Genomic DNA, 15,970 nt, shown 5'->3' with positions numbered 1-15,970 from the left:
TATTCTAAGTAGATATATTTTTTCTTTCATAATTGATACCATCCTTTCATTCTTTTTTTGCCATTCCCCTTTCTAATGGCTTTCTTTCTTATTTTCTTTTTATATATGCAAAATTCTTGTTTTCGTTTCCTTCTTTGGAGTTTAAATTTGGATATTAACATATTATTTTAACATGTTACAACTTTGATCGGTGGTACTTATATATTTTCTATTTCAATGGTCTATGTGATAAGTTATATAATAGTAGTGTATATCAAGTATGATGCACATCTATAAAAAAACATGTATGGTATATTTTGTTTATTTACATGTTTTATGGTGTATATATAGAATTTATAATATGGTATGAAATACATATAAAAAAATATATATGACATATTGATGCAATATTTACATTATAAATTATCATAAGATAATATACTTGAAATATATTAAAGGGTATATTTTGAGTAAAAATAAAACTATACAATAGAAAGTTAAAAACTCAAAGAAAAAAAGTACTAGAATTCCCATTGTGCAACCTCCTTTAAGAAGGGATTATTTTTGAGATATTAATATTAGTACATACGCGATTGCGAATATTATTAAAGAATTTTAATCATATCAAAGTATGACATGATTTGTATGAACACATTAAATCATAAAACAACATCCAGAAGTGAGGTGCGCGCTTCTTCTATAAATTGTAGCGTGCAATTAATGAAAATTAACATACACTTATAAGTTTAGTACCATAATAATCAAACTTCAATTACAATAACTAATTTCGGCATTCCATATGCAAATGTTTATATTACCCCAATCCTCAAAGTTAAGATTTAAAGAATCAACTCCGAAAGGTTTGCTTCACATTAGCAGGTTTGACCCCGTGTATTCAGTGGCAGAGGCATGATTTCCATTAAGGGGATTCAAAAAATTAAAAGAGATTGTAGCTAGTAGAAATTGAACCAATGACCTCTCAAAAGTTTTGAACCCCCTTGAACATTAAGCTATGCTTTTGGAATGTGTCAAGGAGATTCAAAATATAATATATAAAGGTAAAAACAGATTTTGCCTTATATTAACGGTATAATTTTTCGGCCTCCTTCCACCCCTAAATCCGTCCCTGCGTGTATCCCATAAAGATTCAAAAACATGTGCCATATTTGCCATATATTTATAGTATAATAGAAGATGATTCGTTGTTATCCCATTTTGCTTACGAGGATAGGACCAGCTACATAGGCTAATTTCCAGTAACATTCTAACTCTGTCAGTTTTCCGGTCATGAAAATTCCTTCTAAACTTAAACTTGCAGCAATTAGCACCCCAAACATCAGCAATTACACAACTTCTGTTAGACCACTACGCTGTATAAATCAGGAAAGGCAACAGCTAAGGTAATTTTCCAATACCATATATTTGACCAAAATCTAATTTTTCTATGTTACCAATTTTTAGCCAGATAAATTACTGAAAATCACCCATATACTATCAATAAACTCCCCCACAAGTATAAAACTTACTATTGCTGATAATAAATTGCAGGACAAATTATGGGAGTACAATTAACAGAGGACTAAAAGCCATACTCCATACCTGAGCCACGGTAGAAGAATCTATGGTATTCCCTGCTATCCCATTAATTCATTTTACCATAGCAAATGTTGCATTGATTGAAAAAAAAAATTAAAAAGTTTATAGCTTCCTGACCACCAAAATATAAGCCACTCCATACAAATTTTGGATTCGGCATGTGAGTTTTTTGGATGCAATAAAGATAATCATAAAACCTCCAAATATTGAAAACTTAAGTCAACTTGTAGTGGCAATTGAATTACAGTTCTAACTTTCAATACATAATTGGTATTGTTTACCCTAAAAAAGGTACAATTGAATTTGTAACTATGGTTTATAGACACGTGGATTAAATTGATTTGATTAATAAAATAACTAAGAATAAAGAAAATAAAATAAAGATAATTAAAGAAAAAACAAGCCTGGACTTTAGGTTGATCCCACCGGAACTAAGAACAATGGGAAAATCTTAATAGCAATCGTATGAAGCTTTGTAAGAATGAGAGAAGAATATTAGCCTTTTGTAATTCAAAAATTTCGTCTCCTTAAATGACTACAAATGTTACTATTTATAGTTAAATTTGAGGAGACAAGATCCTCAAATCACGCTCTTCTTAAAGATAAATAAAACCCCTTTTTGATTTCTGCATAATATTTGGGAATAAATGCTATGAGTTTTTGTAACGACTGCTTTCTCCAACAGGTGATTTACTTTCAAATTCTCATCCCCGACCTTTATGCCTTCAGAATTTATACAATACCGGTCACATGTCTGTTTCCAGTACCTGTCATCACTGCCACATGTCTGCTTGAGAAATGTAAATTTGTAACTGTTACCTAATACATATAGTCCTACTTTTCGGTGACTCAACTTGATGTGACCGGGAAGTAGATAAGACATTCTCTTCTCTTGGCGAGAAAATTCTTGAACAATTTATGACTCTTGAAATGACGCACGCCTCTTTGCATTTAATGAGTCGAACACGTGTTGCCCCGTGATTCAATGAATAGTTTTGCCAGTTATCTAGGTAATGATGGTTTTATACTGAATCTCCTATAAACTTCCCCCATTTTCACCAATTTCATCTTTTACTTTTTACATCTCTTCATCGAGTCTATTAGAGCTTCTTTGTAATTCTCTTTTCTCAGAAAAACCTTTAAATTCGAATATCAAATTTCACTTCCTTAATTACCATGCCTTCTGCTATTTCTTTCTCCGGCAACTCGTCTTCTGCCAGTAAACAACACAAACTTACTCGGACTTCATCTCTACCTTCATCCACCGACGCCGGGATTTGCATCGGTGGTGGGCCATCTAAGAAAAATAAGTCCAAGAATTATGCCACTAGACCTCTCACAACAAACACACTCATCGTTTCTAAATGGTCTTTCAAAAAGGATCTCCATGTCCAAAAAGAGTCCTCTGGTCCCGACGACGATAGAAACAGAGCAGTTGGCAAATATCCTTCATCTATTCGCCCGACCAATATTCCTCTTGTGAAGGATGATTGTGACGGAAAGAATATTGACGTTTTGACCCCCCTCGAAGTGGAGAGGGTAGCTTTCAGCAAACACCAAGGTATGTTTTCATTTATACATACCCTTTTACTATAAGACTTAACAAGGAAATAGACCCACTTATTTTAGATTTTTGCCGGAACTATCAAGTTTGTTTGGCTCAAGTGAGATTGGCGATATGGCATACGATAGCTTGCCTCCGGTACCTATGTTCCTGGACACAAAAACCTCACTCTTGCATATTTGATCCGCCTCTGTGCTCTCAAGATATTCTGAGGATACATGATAAAACTCAGCAAGCGTGATCACAACGCCTTCATCACCAGTTTGGATGATGACAATGACTGTGGTTGGATGGAGAGTGATGAGTGCAAAACCGGTGAATAAAACTGATGATCACTAGTTAAAGATAGTATAATTATTAAATCGTCTCCACATGGATTGGTTTAAATAATGTTCGAATAATTTTTAGCTTAACACTATTCAAGAAAATAAACCTTTGGTTTTGAATTATTAAAGAACCAGGAGTAACAACTAATATCAATTCCGAATGATTATGGGAGAGTGGGGAATTAGGTTGCAAAAATTGAATATCAGTGAGCTAAATAAGGGCATTGACAACACATGTGCACAACTATTATTCGGGATATAACTTGTACCAAGCTCAATTCTTAAGTTCTGTTGAATCTTTCAATTTCTACAACTGATTAGATTATCTTTAGGATTCAAACTCTTCTTTCGAATGAATGGGAGTTCCGTTAAATAACCTAATGACAAGTACTATGAATTTCTGCAAGAGTACGTTGAATGAGTAGTCTTACGAAGAACGTCTATTGACTATTCCTCTGGATTAGGTTAATTGATGACTCTACAAGCTATTTCAATAACCTATGAGAGTAGTGAAATTCAGCCAAACACGATAACACAATGATATTCACAATAAAACTTCTCCTTCGATTAAAGTAGAATCACAAACAACTTGTAAATCAATTCAAAACTCTATCAATGAATTCAAGAACTAATAGAAGTCAAATCCTTGAATAATAATTAAGGCACAATATCTGTCAATAACCCTTGGAAAAACTACTCCATAGTGGAGAAATTATTCATCATAAGAGTATTGAGAAAACAAGAAGACAATAGAACCCACAAACTCAAAAAAACTTCCGTATTGAATGATTCAAATTTACTGTTCCAAGTCTCCATTGTTCTTTGCCTTCTTCTCTCCAAAAGTTGCCCAAAATTCCAAGATACCTAGTTTGGGTCGAGCTTAGGATTTTTATAGGTCAAGCGAAATGCCTAATGATTACAAAAATAGGCATGAATTAAGTCTTTTACAGATGGACGTGCGCTGCTGGGAACCTAGGAGCTTGGGCGCACATGTGGGCACAGTCACTATCTAGGTTTCCTGCCTCCCGTGCGTGCTCAAATGCGCATTCTGAACTTCAGGTGCACGGCCGTGCAATTGTTTTTCTTCTTCTTCAGCTCTTTTTCCTTAGGGTTTGTCTGTTATTTGTCCCATATCAATCACATTTACACCTGCACTAAAAAGCAACACATTAGGCTATAATTCAAGCAAAGTCTCTATCAATTCAACTCGATTTGAAACAGATCCAAATATTGTAGCCTCCTTAGACATGTGGCCGGCAAGAATCAACTAGATACCATCCTATGAGCACATTCAACCTTAACCACAGTCATGCCATCCCATTGGAACCAAGGTGAAGTCAACGCCAAATCCTTGATACACCTCATAAGAAAGAAAAAGGCCCTTATTCACACATTATTTATGAAGAACTACCTAGGGCAGTAATTCAAGAATCGCTCACACTCACAAAAGAAGTGAATCATCCCTTCAAGATTACCATAAGCTAGGATATCGTATGACTCTCCACTAATGTAGGAATAGTTTCGTCCAGATCATGTAGGACTTTGCATTTGGTTGTAATATAAGTTGTGGGACGGGTAGGATATAATTTGGATAAGAGTAGCTACACCTCCCTAAGCACTTTAATACCTACATCCGTATGTGACCTATACCCTTAGTGACAATTGCTCCAAACTCCCAATTAAAAACGACACATAATTTCCATTTTTTTAAGCACAACATAATATAGATTTACCATAAGCAGTGGAGTGTTCTCTTAAGTTCACTCTACACAACACGAGAGCATGACTTTTTCTCTTCTTTTTCTTTTTTTTCTTTTTTTCAAATACTTTTAACAATTCCTTATGCATGGACCTCACATACATTCAAGATGATGCACCTATTTCCACTTTTCCATGGTTCCACTCAAAACCAAGCCCCACTGGTTAGGCTCAGTCAATTCTGCCATCCTTTGGAAACTTCTTCAAGACTTAATCAAAATAAAGAAAAATCTACTCTAGAAAGTATTTGGTTCAAAATATTACGACCATGGTAAATAACCAAACAAGAAACCCATAGAAGTATAAGTCAAGAAGTTATCCTAGAAAAGATAAAACGAATCTTTTTGGTTTTTTTCTACATATTTAAAAAGAACTATTTATAGCCCCCACCCCCACACTTAAATAGTGGAATGTCCCATGACACAAATTAAAATGTAATGGTGAAGGAAACTCCCCTGTGTGGGTCAATCTATGTCTGAGACCGTGCCAGGGTCCATGTGACACACCCGGGTAAGTGCTCGCAACCATGCCATGATCTTCTGCACAAACCTTTTAGATTTTCCCGCAAGTGACTCCACTCGAGTACTTAGCTCATCCAAAGAAGTTCACAATTCAGCTATCTCCTGTTCCAAAGTTGACATTCGCACCTCAGATGAACTACCTGATGGTGTGCCCGTAAATTGCTCGCACGGTTCACTAACACCAACATCCTCCATATGTACCTATCTCTCCTCAATAAGTCTATCGGAATCCTCACTCACTTTTTTTCAACAATGACAGTCTCCTTCCTAGTGATTTATCAACCCGAAATTTCTTCTTAGGCTTTACCTTCCCATCAATTGCCTTATTTTTTGGTACTCTTGCCTTATGGCACAAATACGTGACTAAGGACGGTAAAAAGAAGCCATACATTTGCATCGGTGTTTGAATTGCCATATCATCCCGATTAACCTTGGCTGCATCAAAATCATGTTCATTAATCAAACATCATATAAAAGTTTCCCTAAGACCATTTACCTTAGTCTTATTCCTTGAAGGCATAAGGCGATTGTAGATGATGTGCCGCCAACACTTCCCTTCCATGGTCAGTGAATTGAAATGGAATTTGTGATCCCGAATCAACCACACCACCTCATTTCATGGTACACAGATAGTCTCGAAGATCATCGCCTATGGATACAGTTCTCTGTTATGTATCATAAAGAGGTTGTCTTCGAACACTTGGTCAACATACTCCAGCAAGTTGTATGCCTGTTGGATGGCTTCTCACGAGAAGTCTACATTTTTCTTCCTCACCATACAAACGTAATCCTCCTTCTCAGGGCATTCACATAGAATCCCATAACTAGAGATAGATTATCTTCATCCGGTTCTTCGAAGAATACCTCAAACCTCTGGTAGACTAATTCACTATGCACTTTAGGGCACTCATTGAGGAGGGAAACTATGTCAATTCCCCATTCTGGCACGAGCTTCTTATCCACCTTTCTACGGTAACGCTCTTGAGAATCTCAGGAGACAAACTTATTTTGATCATAGGGCCGAGGAGGTTCAGTGGCGCTTGTTCTAGAAGTACCCATACCATTTGACTTTGACGTGCCCGCTTTCTTCCCAATGGAAGTGCTCGAGTTATACCTTTTCTTTGAAGTGTCTATTCACACCTACACAACCCAAACAAACATCAGTGATTGCACACACACATAGTCATGATGGGGCTACTCAGACTTCACCCCATATAGAGTCATCAAATATGCATTCTAAATATCCTTCCCATGTCACCAAATTCCATTGTCATTACAAATCTCACCTATTACAAGTTCAACACTCGAATTCGAGGTGAAATTTCCTCCGGTGACTAACTATTGGTAATAGCACACATAAAAAAATACACAAACTCCGGTGCTGCATTAATTCAAACACATGTCATGCACACTTTCCCTTGCCCATCATAACTATATTAAATAACCCTATATTTACTGCTATAACAATCCATTCAAGTGCATCACACACCAATATACACATAAACTTCCACAATCCCCAATTGAAACTTGTACGTCAAACATAGATTGACAACATGGAGAGAAAAGCAGCCATACTTGAGAGTCAGCAATGGTGCATAAGGCCTTGACTAGTGGCGAAAAAGAAAAGGTATGAAAAGGGGGAGAAGGCGAGAGAGAAGGGGGAAGATTTAGAGAATGGAATTGAAAAGAAGGGGAGTGCGGTTAGGTTTGGGGCTAGATGAGGCAGAGGGGTTAGGGTTTAGTGTGGTTTAGTTTGGGTGGGTTTTGAAACAAAAAGAAAAAAATTGGCTAAGTAATAAAAGAGGAAATATACTTACCTGGGAGTGCAGTCGGGTCAGATCGTGCACTACCGTGCACCCATGGCAGACAGACTGGGATATACGTGCACTCAGATACACGCGTAGGGCTTCTCGTGCATGGACGCGCACGTTCAATTTATTCAACCTTCGATTTTTGCGTGCTCATATGCGCGCTTTCCCTTCTAAGTGCGCTACAATGCCATATACAAATGCGTAAAGGGCACAATTGCATACTCAAATTGCCCATCCATTCACATATACGTCTCTGCAACTTCAGAAATTCTCACTACACAATTAATCTCTACTCCTCACAAAATTGAACATAATCAACCTAACATTACACTACAAAAAACAAACTTGAAAAGGGATTAGAGATAGTTTTGAGTTATAATCGTCAGCTTGACTCTATCGGGCACATTCATTTGATTATGATGCTAGAGGATTGCTTAGCAAATCTCCCAACAAAATAAGGTTTTAACCTATGCCCGTTTACTTTGAAGCTCTCTGTTCCATCCATGTTTCGTATCTCAATCGCCCCATATGGCGATATGTGTTTTATCACATGTGGTCCCGTCCATATTGACTTGAATTTTTCAAGGAATAATCCAAGTCTACTATTTTATAGCAGGACCTTTTCCCCTTCATGAAATTCATTTATCTTAATCAGACGATCATGCTATTTCTTCGTCTTTCCCTTGAAAATTCGCGCATTTTCATTCGCATCCAATCTGACTTCATCCAGCTCATTTATCTGCGAAAATCTGTGTTCTCCTGCAAGACCAAGATTAAGTAATTTAATTGCCCAATAAGCCTTATGCTCTATCTCCATAGGCTGATGACACTATTTTTTATACACTAACTTGAAGGGTAAAGTCCATATGGTTGTTTTGAACGCTGTTCTATACGTCCATAGAGCTTCATCTAACTTTACTGACCAATCCTTATGTGAGGCACTAACCGTTTTTCAGAATTCGTTTAAGTTCACGGTTAGCTACTTCTACTTACACACTAGTCTGTGCGTGGTATGCGATTCCTATTTTATGAGTCACCCCATACTTAGACAACAATGTTGCAAACTGTTTATTGACAAAGTGTGACCCATTGTCACTAGTAATGACTCGAGGTATCCCAAAAGCGGGTGAAGATGTTCTTCCGTAGGAATTCACACACCACCCGAGCACCATTGGTCCTAGTAGGGATTGCTTCGACCCATTTAGAGACGTAGTCAATGGCTACTAGGATATACTCATAAAAATGTGACGATGGGAACGGGCCCATGAAGTCAATTCCCCAAACGTCAAAAATTCCACATACTAGAATAGAGTTGAGCGGCATTTCATCCCTCTTGCTAATATTACCTGCCCTTTGACTTATCATATGCAACTACATATACCCTTGCAGCTTTCTACAAGGATGGCCAGTAGAACCCAACTTCCATGACTTCTGTTGCTGTTTGATTTCCTCCATAATTCCCTCTAGCTACTCCATAATGATAATGGGACAATATGTTCTCAGTTTTCCCTTCCAGTACACATCTCCGGATCATGCTATATGCACACAATTTAAACAAAAAAGGTTCATTTCAAAATTAGTTTTTTACCTCGCTTTGCAGCTTTCTCTTCTGGTCTAAGGACAAATCATGAGGCAACCATCCACTAGCCAAAAAGTTGGCTATATCAGAATACCATGGCAGTCTTTCCGAGACCGCTGTAATGGAAAAACTCTGCTCATTTGGGAACTCTTCCATTTTTTCCACAATTTTGACGGGTGGTCTCTCCAGTCGAGACAAATGATCAGCCACTTGATTTTTCGTGCCTTTTCTGTCCTTGATCTCAAGGTCGAACTCTTGCATCAATAACAACCACCACATTAAACGTGGTTTCAACTCGTTCTTACTCAGCAAATACTTTAATGCTGAGTGATTAGTATGCACGATTACCTTGCTTTCCACTAGGTATGATCTAAACTTGTCGAAAGTAGAGACCGCTGCAAAGAAATCTTTTTCTATGGTAGCATAGTTTACCTGAGCATAATTCAAAGTCCGACTCGCGTAGTAGATGGTCCCGAACATTTTGTATCTTTTTTGTTTCACTGGCATCACACATGATTTCAAAGGGTTCACTCCAATCGGGGTTCGCCATTATGGTAGCACTCACTAATTTTTCCTTGATCAACTCGAATGCTCTGAGGCTCTCTACACTAAACACAAACTTCACATCTTGGGCTAGTAATGCGGTTAAGGGCTTGGTAATGCTAGAAAAATTCTTAATGAACCTTTTATATAACCCAACGTGCCCTAAAAAACTTCTAATACTCTTCACTGAAGTTGGTGGTGGGAGTTTCACAATCACATCAACTTTAGCTCCATCGACTTTGATACCTTCTGATGTCACCTTGTGACATAGAAAAATTCCCTCCTTGACCATGAAGTGACACTTTTCCCTGTTGAGTACCAGGTGAGTGTCTTCACAACGTTTCAACATAAGCTCCAAATTCTTTTAGCACTCGTCAAAGTCCTCGCCAAATAGAGTGAAGTCATCCATGAACACCTCCAAGCATTTCCCATTCCAATTTGATAAAATGGACATCATGCATCTTTGAAATGTAGCCGGTGCATTGCAAAGACCAAAGAGGCATCCTTCAGTATGCAAAGATTCCCGACGGGCAAGTGAACGTGGTTTTCTTGACATACTCAGGAGCAATGGGTATCTAATTGTACCCTGAGTAACCATATAAGAAACAGTAACATCCACGCCCTGTCACCTTTTCAAGCATCTGATCAATGAAAGGGAGTAGAAAGTGATCATTTCTTGTTACATCATTCAATCTTCTGTAATCTATACACATTCTCTATCCAGTGACGGCTCTAGTAAGAATTAATCCATTGTCCTCATTTTTCACTACCGCCAGCCCCTTTTTTGGGTATAACTTGCACTGGGCTGATCCATGGGCTATCGGAGATGGAAAATATTATACCAGTATCCAACAGTTTGAGTATCTCCTTTTGCACCACTTCTTCTAGATTTTTATTTAACCCGTGTTAGGATTGCACTACAGGCTTGCTACCTTCCTCCAACAAGATTTTATCCATGCAAATGGCCGGACTAATTCTCTGAATATCGGCTATGCTCCAGGCGATTACTTTTTTATACTTCCACAACAACTTAACCAATATGTGTTCCTGTTGACCTATTAAATAAGCAGAAACAATCACAAAAAATTATCAGTCTCAAGGAAGGTATATTTCAAGTGGGTTGGGAGTACTTTTAATTCCAGACTAGGATTAGTCATTTCTTTCTTGAACTCCTCCTCATCTACCACTTGCTTTTCTTTGTTTGATGTTTTCAATACGTATAACACTAACGTTCCTTCCAAAAATTTGTACATTTGAGCATATGCGGGATAAGCCGAGCATAACGTCTGATGAGATTCATTGCCCTCACGTGCAGCTCATTGTGTAAGGAGTCATACACATATTCTCCAAAGATTGAAGGTCAACACAGATCAGATCCGGGATTACAATAGCTATATCATTCCTTGTGAAAGAATAAAAGGGGATACCGTCGGAGAAATATATTTGGTACTAACATTGAACCCATAAACTTCATAGTAAACTTCCAGGTCTTGGACATGGAGATATCCTACAATTTCCTCTTTGGAAGGTCGTGGATCTATGCTGCTAGAGCTATCCCCTTCACAATTAATTAAATGGTCAAATTTGAACACGATAACCAAGATATTTTCGTGCATAGGGAAGATGAACAATCGATTTACAAGGATCCGTCAATCCCGTGTATCAAGGAAAGGGAAGGTAGTGAGTCTATCGTCTACCAGGCTTTTCAAATAGGGATCACCAATAGGTGCAATGAGGGGACCCCATTGCTTGAGCCCTGCCTGCCTATAACATCTGTTATGGTAGCCACTCAAATGCTGAAGAATGGGTATAAACCTGGGAAAGGACTGGGGGCATCCTTGTAGGGCATTACTGATCCCATTGTGGCATTCGAAAAGAAAGATACTTTCAGACTAGGCTTCTAGCCCACGCCAGCCGATGAGCAGTGTGCCAAAGATCGTAAAGAGAATGGTTGGGTCCTCTCAAAGCCCATCCAGCACATTTTAAATTTCTTCGTCAAGTCAATATATTACAAAGAGTAAGTAGTCTTCACATTTGAAGAGATCGATGAGATATGCCAATATCTGAAGGAAATGCTTCGCGAGTCCAACATGGTCCAAATCGGCGAAGGCCCTAGCCGTGCTGAGGTGCATTACATGGGCCCAGACTTCGAGCTAAAAAATTGGGAGGCTACCCCTTTCCATGTCAGAAGGGAGTCCCGATAGTCTGTTTTGCCGTCCTTTCTACATTTGAATTATTTCAGGGTGTAATACAGATGTTTTTAATTTATCACCTTATTTTCTAGTGTATGCCCTTCTATCTTTTAATTGAATGAAATTAAATCAAAATTTCGTAGTCGATGACTGTCTCTTTCTTTTCCCGATTTTGTTATTTTCTTATATTCTTTTCAGTTCTGTGAATGCAGACTTTATTAACATAACATGCTCGCAGAATTCATGCCAAAATCCTAAAACACCTCTAACTTCGAAATAATGAATCAAGAAGAAGAATACGATGAAGATATGGCATTTGGGGAAATAAATAGAGAATTAGAACAATATGAGAATAAGCCAACGCCAAATCCAAATGAAATCGAGTCAATTAATCTTGAAAGTTCAGAAGAGGTCAAAGAAACAAAGATAAGCATCCATGCTGACCAGGAAACTAGGGACACCCTAATTAAACTTTTGTTTCAGTTCAAAGATGTGTTCGCGTGATCTTATGATGACATGGCAGAGTTGAGCGTTGATTTGGTAGTACATAAACTTCCTACCTACCCCGATTTTCCACCAGTCCAACAAAAGCAGAGAAAGTTTAAAATAGATATGAGCGATATGATAAACGAAGAGATCACAAAACAGTTAAAAGATAATGTGATCCGAGTTGTCCGTTACACTACATGGTTGGCCAATATAATGCGGTACTAAAGAAAGACCGAAAAAACCACGGTCTGTGTTGATTGCATAGATTCAAACAAAGTGAGTCCCAAAGATAATTTCCCCTTACAAAATACCCACATCCTCGTCGATAATTATGAAAAACATGAGATATAGTATTTCATGGATTGTTATGCTGGATATCACCAAAATTTAACGGATGAGGAGGACGCCAAAAATGTTTCCTTTACCACACCCTTGGGCACATATTGTTATAGGATTATAACATTTAGTTTAAAGAATGCAAGGGCAACTTATATGAGAGCCATGACTATTATCTTACATGATATGATGCATTAGGAAATCGAGGTGTACGTGGATGATGTGATCAGCAATTGAAAAACTCAAGAAGATCATGTGTCAGATTTGAGGAAATTCTTTGAAAGGTTGCGAAGGTATGACCTTAAGTTAAATTCCTCTAAATGCGTATTTGGGGTTCCATTTGGGAAACTTCTGGGGTTCATAGTCAGTAGGAGAGGTATTGAGTTGGATCCATCAAAGATAAAATCCATCTAAGATTTGACACCTCCTAAGAGCAAGAAAGTCATCATGAGCCTACTTGGAAAACTGAACTACATTAGTATGTTCATTGCTTAACTTAAAACTACTTGTGAATCCATCTTTAAGTTGTTAAAGAAAAACACAGCTATCATATGGACCGATGAGTGTTAAGAAGAATTTGACACCGTTTGTGCTAGTCCCACCAAAACCAGGAAGACCTTTGTTTTTATACTTGACAGTCTTGGAAAATTCTTTCGGATGTGTCTTCAGGAAACATGATGTAACCGGGAAGAGAGAATAAGAAATTTACTACTTGAATAAGAAGTTCATCAGTTATGAGGTTAAGTATACTCTGTTGGAGAGACCTGTTGTGCCCTGACTTAGGTCACTCAAAAGCTAAGGCATTACCTTTTGGCTTACCCACTTACCTCCTCTCCCGAATAGACCCCCTGAAATACATCTTCCAGAAGCCTATGCCAACTGGTAGACTGGCTAAGTTGCAAATATTGCTTACTGAAGTTGACATAGTTAATGTCACCTGCACTACAATGAAGGAACAAGCATTAGCGGATCATTTGGCAGAGAACCTAGTTGATAACGAATACCAGCCTTTGAATACCTTTTCAGATGAGAAAGTAAATTCAGTTGAAGTGGTCACAAGAAACAGTAACGCCTTGAAAATGTTTTTTAATGGAGCAGCAAATGCTAAAAGCGTACGGATTGGGGAAATTCTTATTTCACCTGCCAGACAATACTACCATGCCATGGCACGCCTTCTGTTCTTCTACACCAATAACGCTGCTGAATACGAAACTTGTATCATGGTGTTGAACATGGAAATCGATATGGGTGTGCAAGAGTTATTGATTATGGGAGACTCCAATTTGCTTATTCGGCAAGCCCAAGGTGAACGGGAAACTCAAGATATCAAACTCATCCCATACAGATAGCACGTGGAGGACCTTAGCAAACGGTTCAAGTTCGTGGAATTCTGGTACATTCCCCGATTTCACAATGAGTTAACGGATAAATTAGCTACTATAGCTTCAATGATCCATTGCCCGGGTAACACACACATAGACCTGTTAGAAATATAAGTTTGGGAAAGACATGGTTATTGCAATATGATTGAGATAGAACTAGATGGCAAACCTTGGTATCATGACATTAAACACTTCTTAGAAATAAAAGAGTATCCGAAACAGGCAAATGGATATCAAAAGAGAACCATCAGATGACTTGCCAATGATTTCTTTTTGGGTGGGAAAATCCTATCCAAAGAAATATTCGAGTAGCCTAAAGTATCATGAATGAAGTTCATTCCGGAGTGTGTGGACCCTATATGAACGACTACATTCTTGCAAAAAAAAATACTCCGAGCTAGATATTACTGGATGACCAAGGAATAGGATTATTTTTTAGTTTTGTCTGTAAATGCCATCAATGTTAGATACATAGTAATTTGATTTACTTGCCACCGTCTGAGTTGCACCCCATGTCTTCTCCTTGGCTATTCGTTGCATGGGGCATGGATGTCACTGGACCTATCAAACCAAAAGCTTCAAATGATCATAGATTTATTCTGGTCATCATTGATTATTTCACAAGTGGAGGCGATTACTCTCAAAGCCGTCACCAAGAAAGCGGTTGTGGACTTTATATGCTCCAACATTATTTGCCACTTTAGTATTCCAAAGACCATCATTACGGATAAAGCTGCCAATTTGAATAGCCATTTGGCAAGGGAGGTATGTGATCAATTCAAAATCATGCATCAAAATTCTACCCCTTATCGACCAATAAATTTCTTGATGCTGCAAACAATAACATAAAGAATATCTTAGAAAAATGGCCCAAGGTTCCAGACAATGGCATGAAAAGCTGCCTTTCGCACTCTTGGGATACCGAACCACTGTGCACACTTTAGTTGGATCAACCCCATACTTGTTGGTTTACGAATGAGAAGCTTTAATACTAGCAGAAGTTTAAATTCCCTCCCGTCGAATTATTGTTGAAGTAGAGATTAAGGATGGCGAATGGGTAATAACCCGTTTGGAACAATTGACATTGATTGATGAAAAGCGACTAGCCGCAGTTTCTCACGGGCATTTGTACCAACAAAGAATGACCCGCGCCTATAACAGGAAAGTGCGGCCCAACCAATTTGAAGTGGGACAACTAGTTTTAAAATACATCCTTCCACATCAGGAAGAAGCTAAAGAAAAATTTGCCCCAAATTGGCAAGGTCCGTGTATCGTCAAAAGAGTCCTTCCAAAAGGAGCTTTGTATCTTGGGGACATAGAAGTAATGACCCAGTTACAACTATCAATGAAGACGTGGTCAAAAGGTAATATCTTTGAAATGTTCTTTAGCATAAGGCATTCTCAGGTTGGGATGATGAAAGCTTTCATTCCTGCTACCGAAACACTATCACCCTTGCTTAAACCCTTTTTAGTTTTGTTCACATTTTCTTTTCCACCTCTCTTTGGAACCAGCATATTCTCTAAAAAAAGGAAAAGCAAAACAAAAATAAAAAACAAAGTGTTCATGATAATTGAACTACGTTCGACCTGATTCCAAAAGGATACGTAGGTAGCCCCACCTTGGGGTTCGGTCCCAGCAAACAAAAAATTCACATTCCCCCAAAGATTAAAACTAGGGCATTCCGAAAGTATCCAAAGTTGTAATTCAATCCATATCATTTTGTCTAAAACCCTTTCAAGACCTTTCTGACTAATCACTAAGAGCGTCTAAGATTAAGAAGATCACGAGTATTGGATCTTGCATTTTTAAGATCAAGAGAAATAAAAAGAGAAAGTCTTATCGGTGAAACCCTCACGGGCACTATAAGGCGATGTTGAGTCGAGAAATAAAAAT

General features: G+C 38.0%; 1 protein-coding gene across 1 annotated transcript; it reads left to right on the top strand.

The window, feature by feature from the left end:
* The first annotated feature begins 13,566 nt into the window (after positions 1–13,566).
* Positions 13,567–14,043, top strand: LOC142178103 (uncharacterized). The gene has a single exon (XM_075247430.1). The coding sequence runs from the start codon at positions 13,567–13,569 to the stop codon at positions 14,041–14,043; it is 477 nt and encodes a 158-aa protein (XP_075103531.1).
* The last annotated feature ends 1,927 nt before the right edge of the window (positions 14,044–15,970 follow it).

This window comes from Nicotiana tabacum, chromosome 24, assembly GCF_000715075.1.
Source record: "Nicotiana tabacum cultivar K326 chromosome 24, ASM71507v2, whole genome shotgun sequence".
In the NCBI taxonomy this organism is placed as follows: domain Eukaryota; kingdom Viridiplantae; phylum Streptophyta; class Magnoliopsida; order Solanales; family Solanaceae; genus Nicotiana; species Nicotiana tabacum.
The sequence above is the reverse complement of the archived record's forward strand: the minus strand, read 5'-3'. Positions and strand labels throughout refer to the sequence as shown.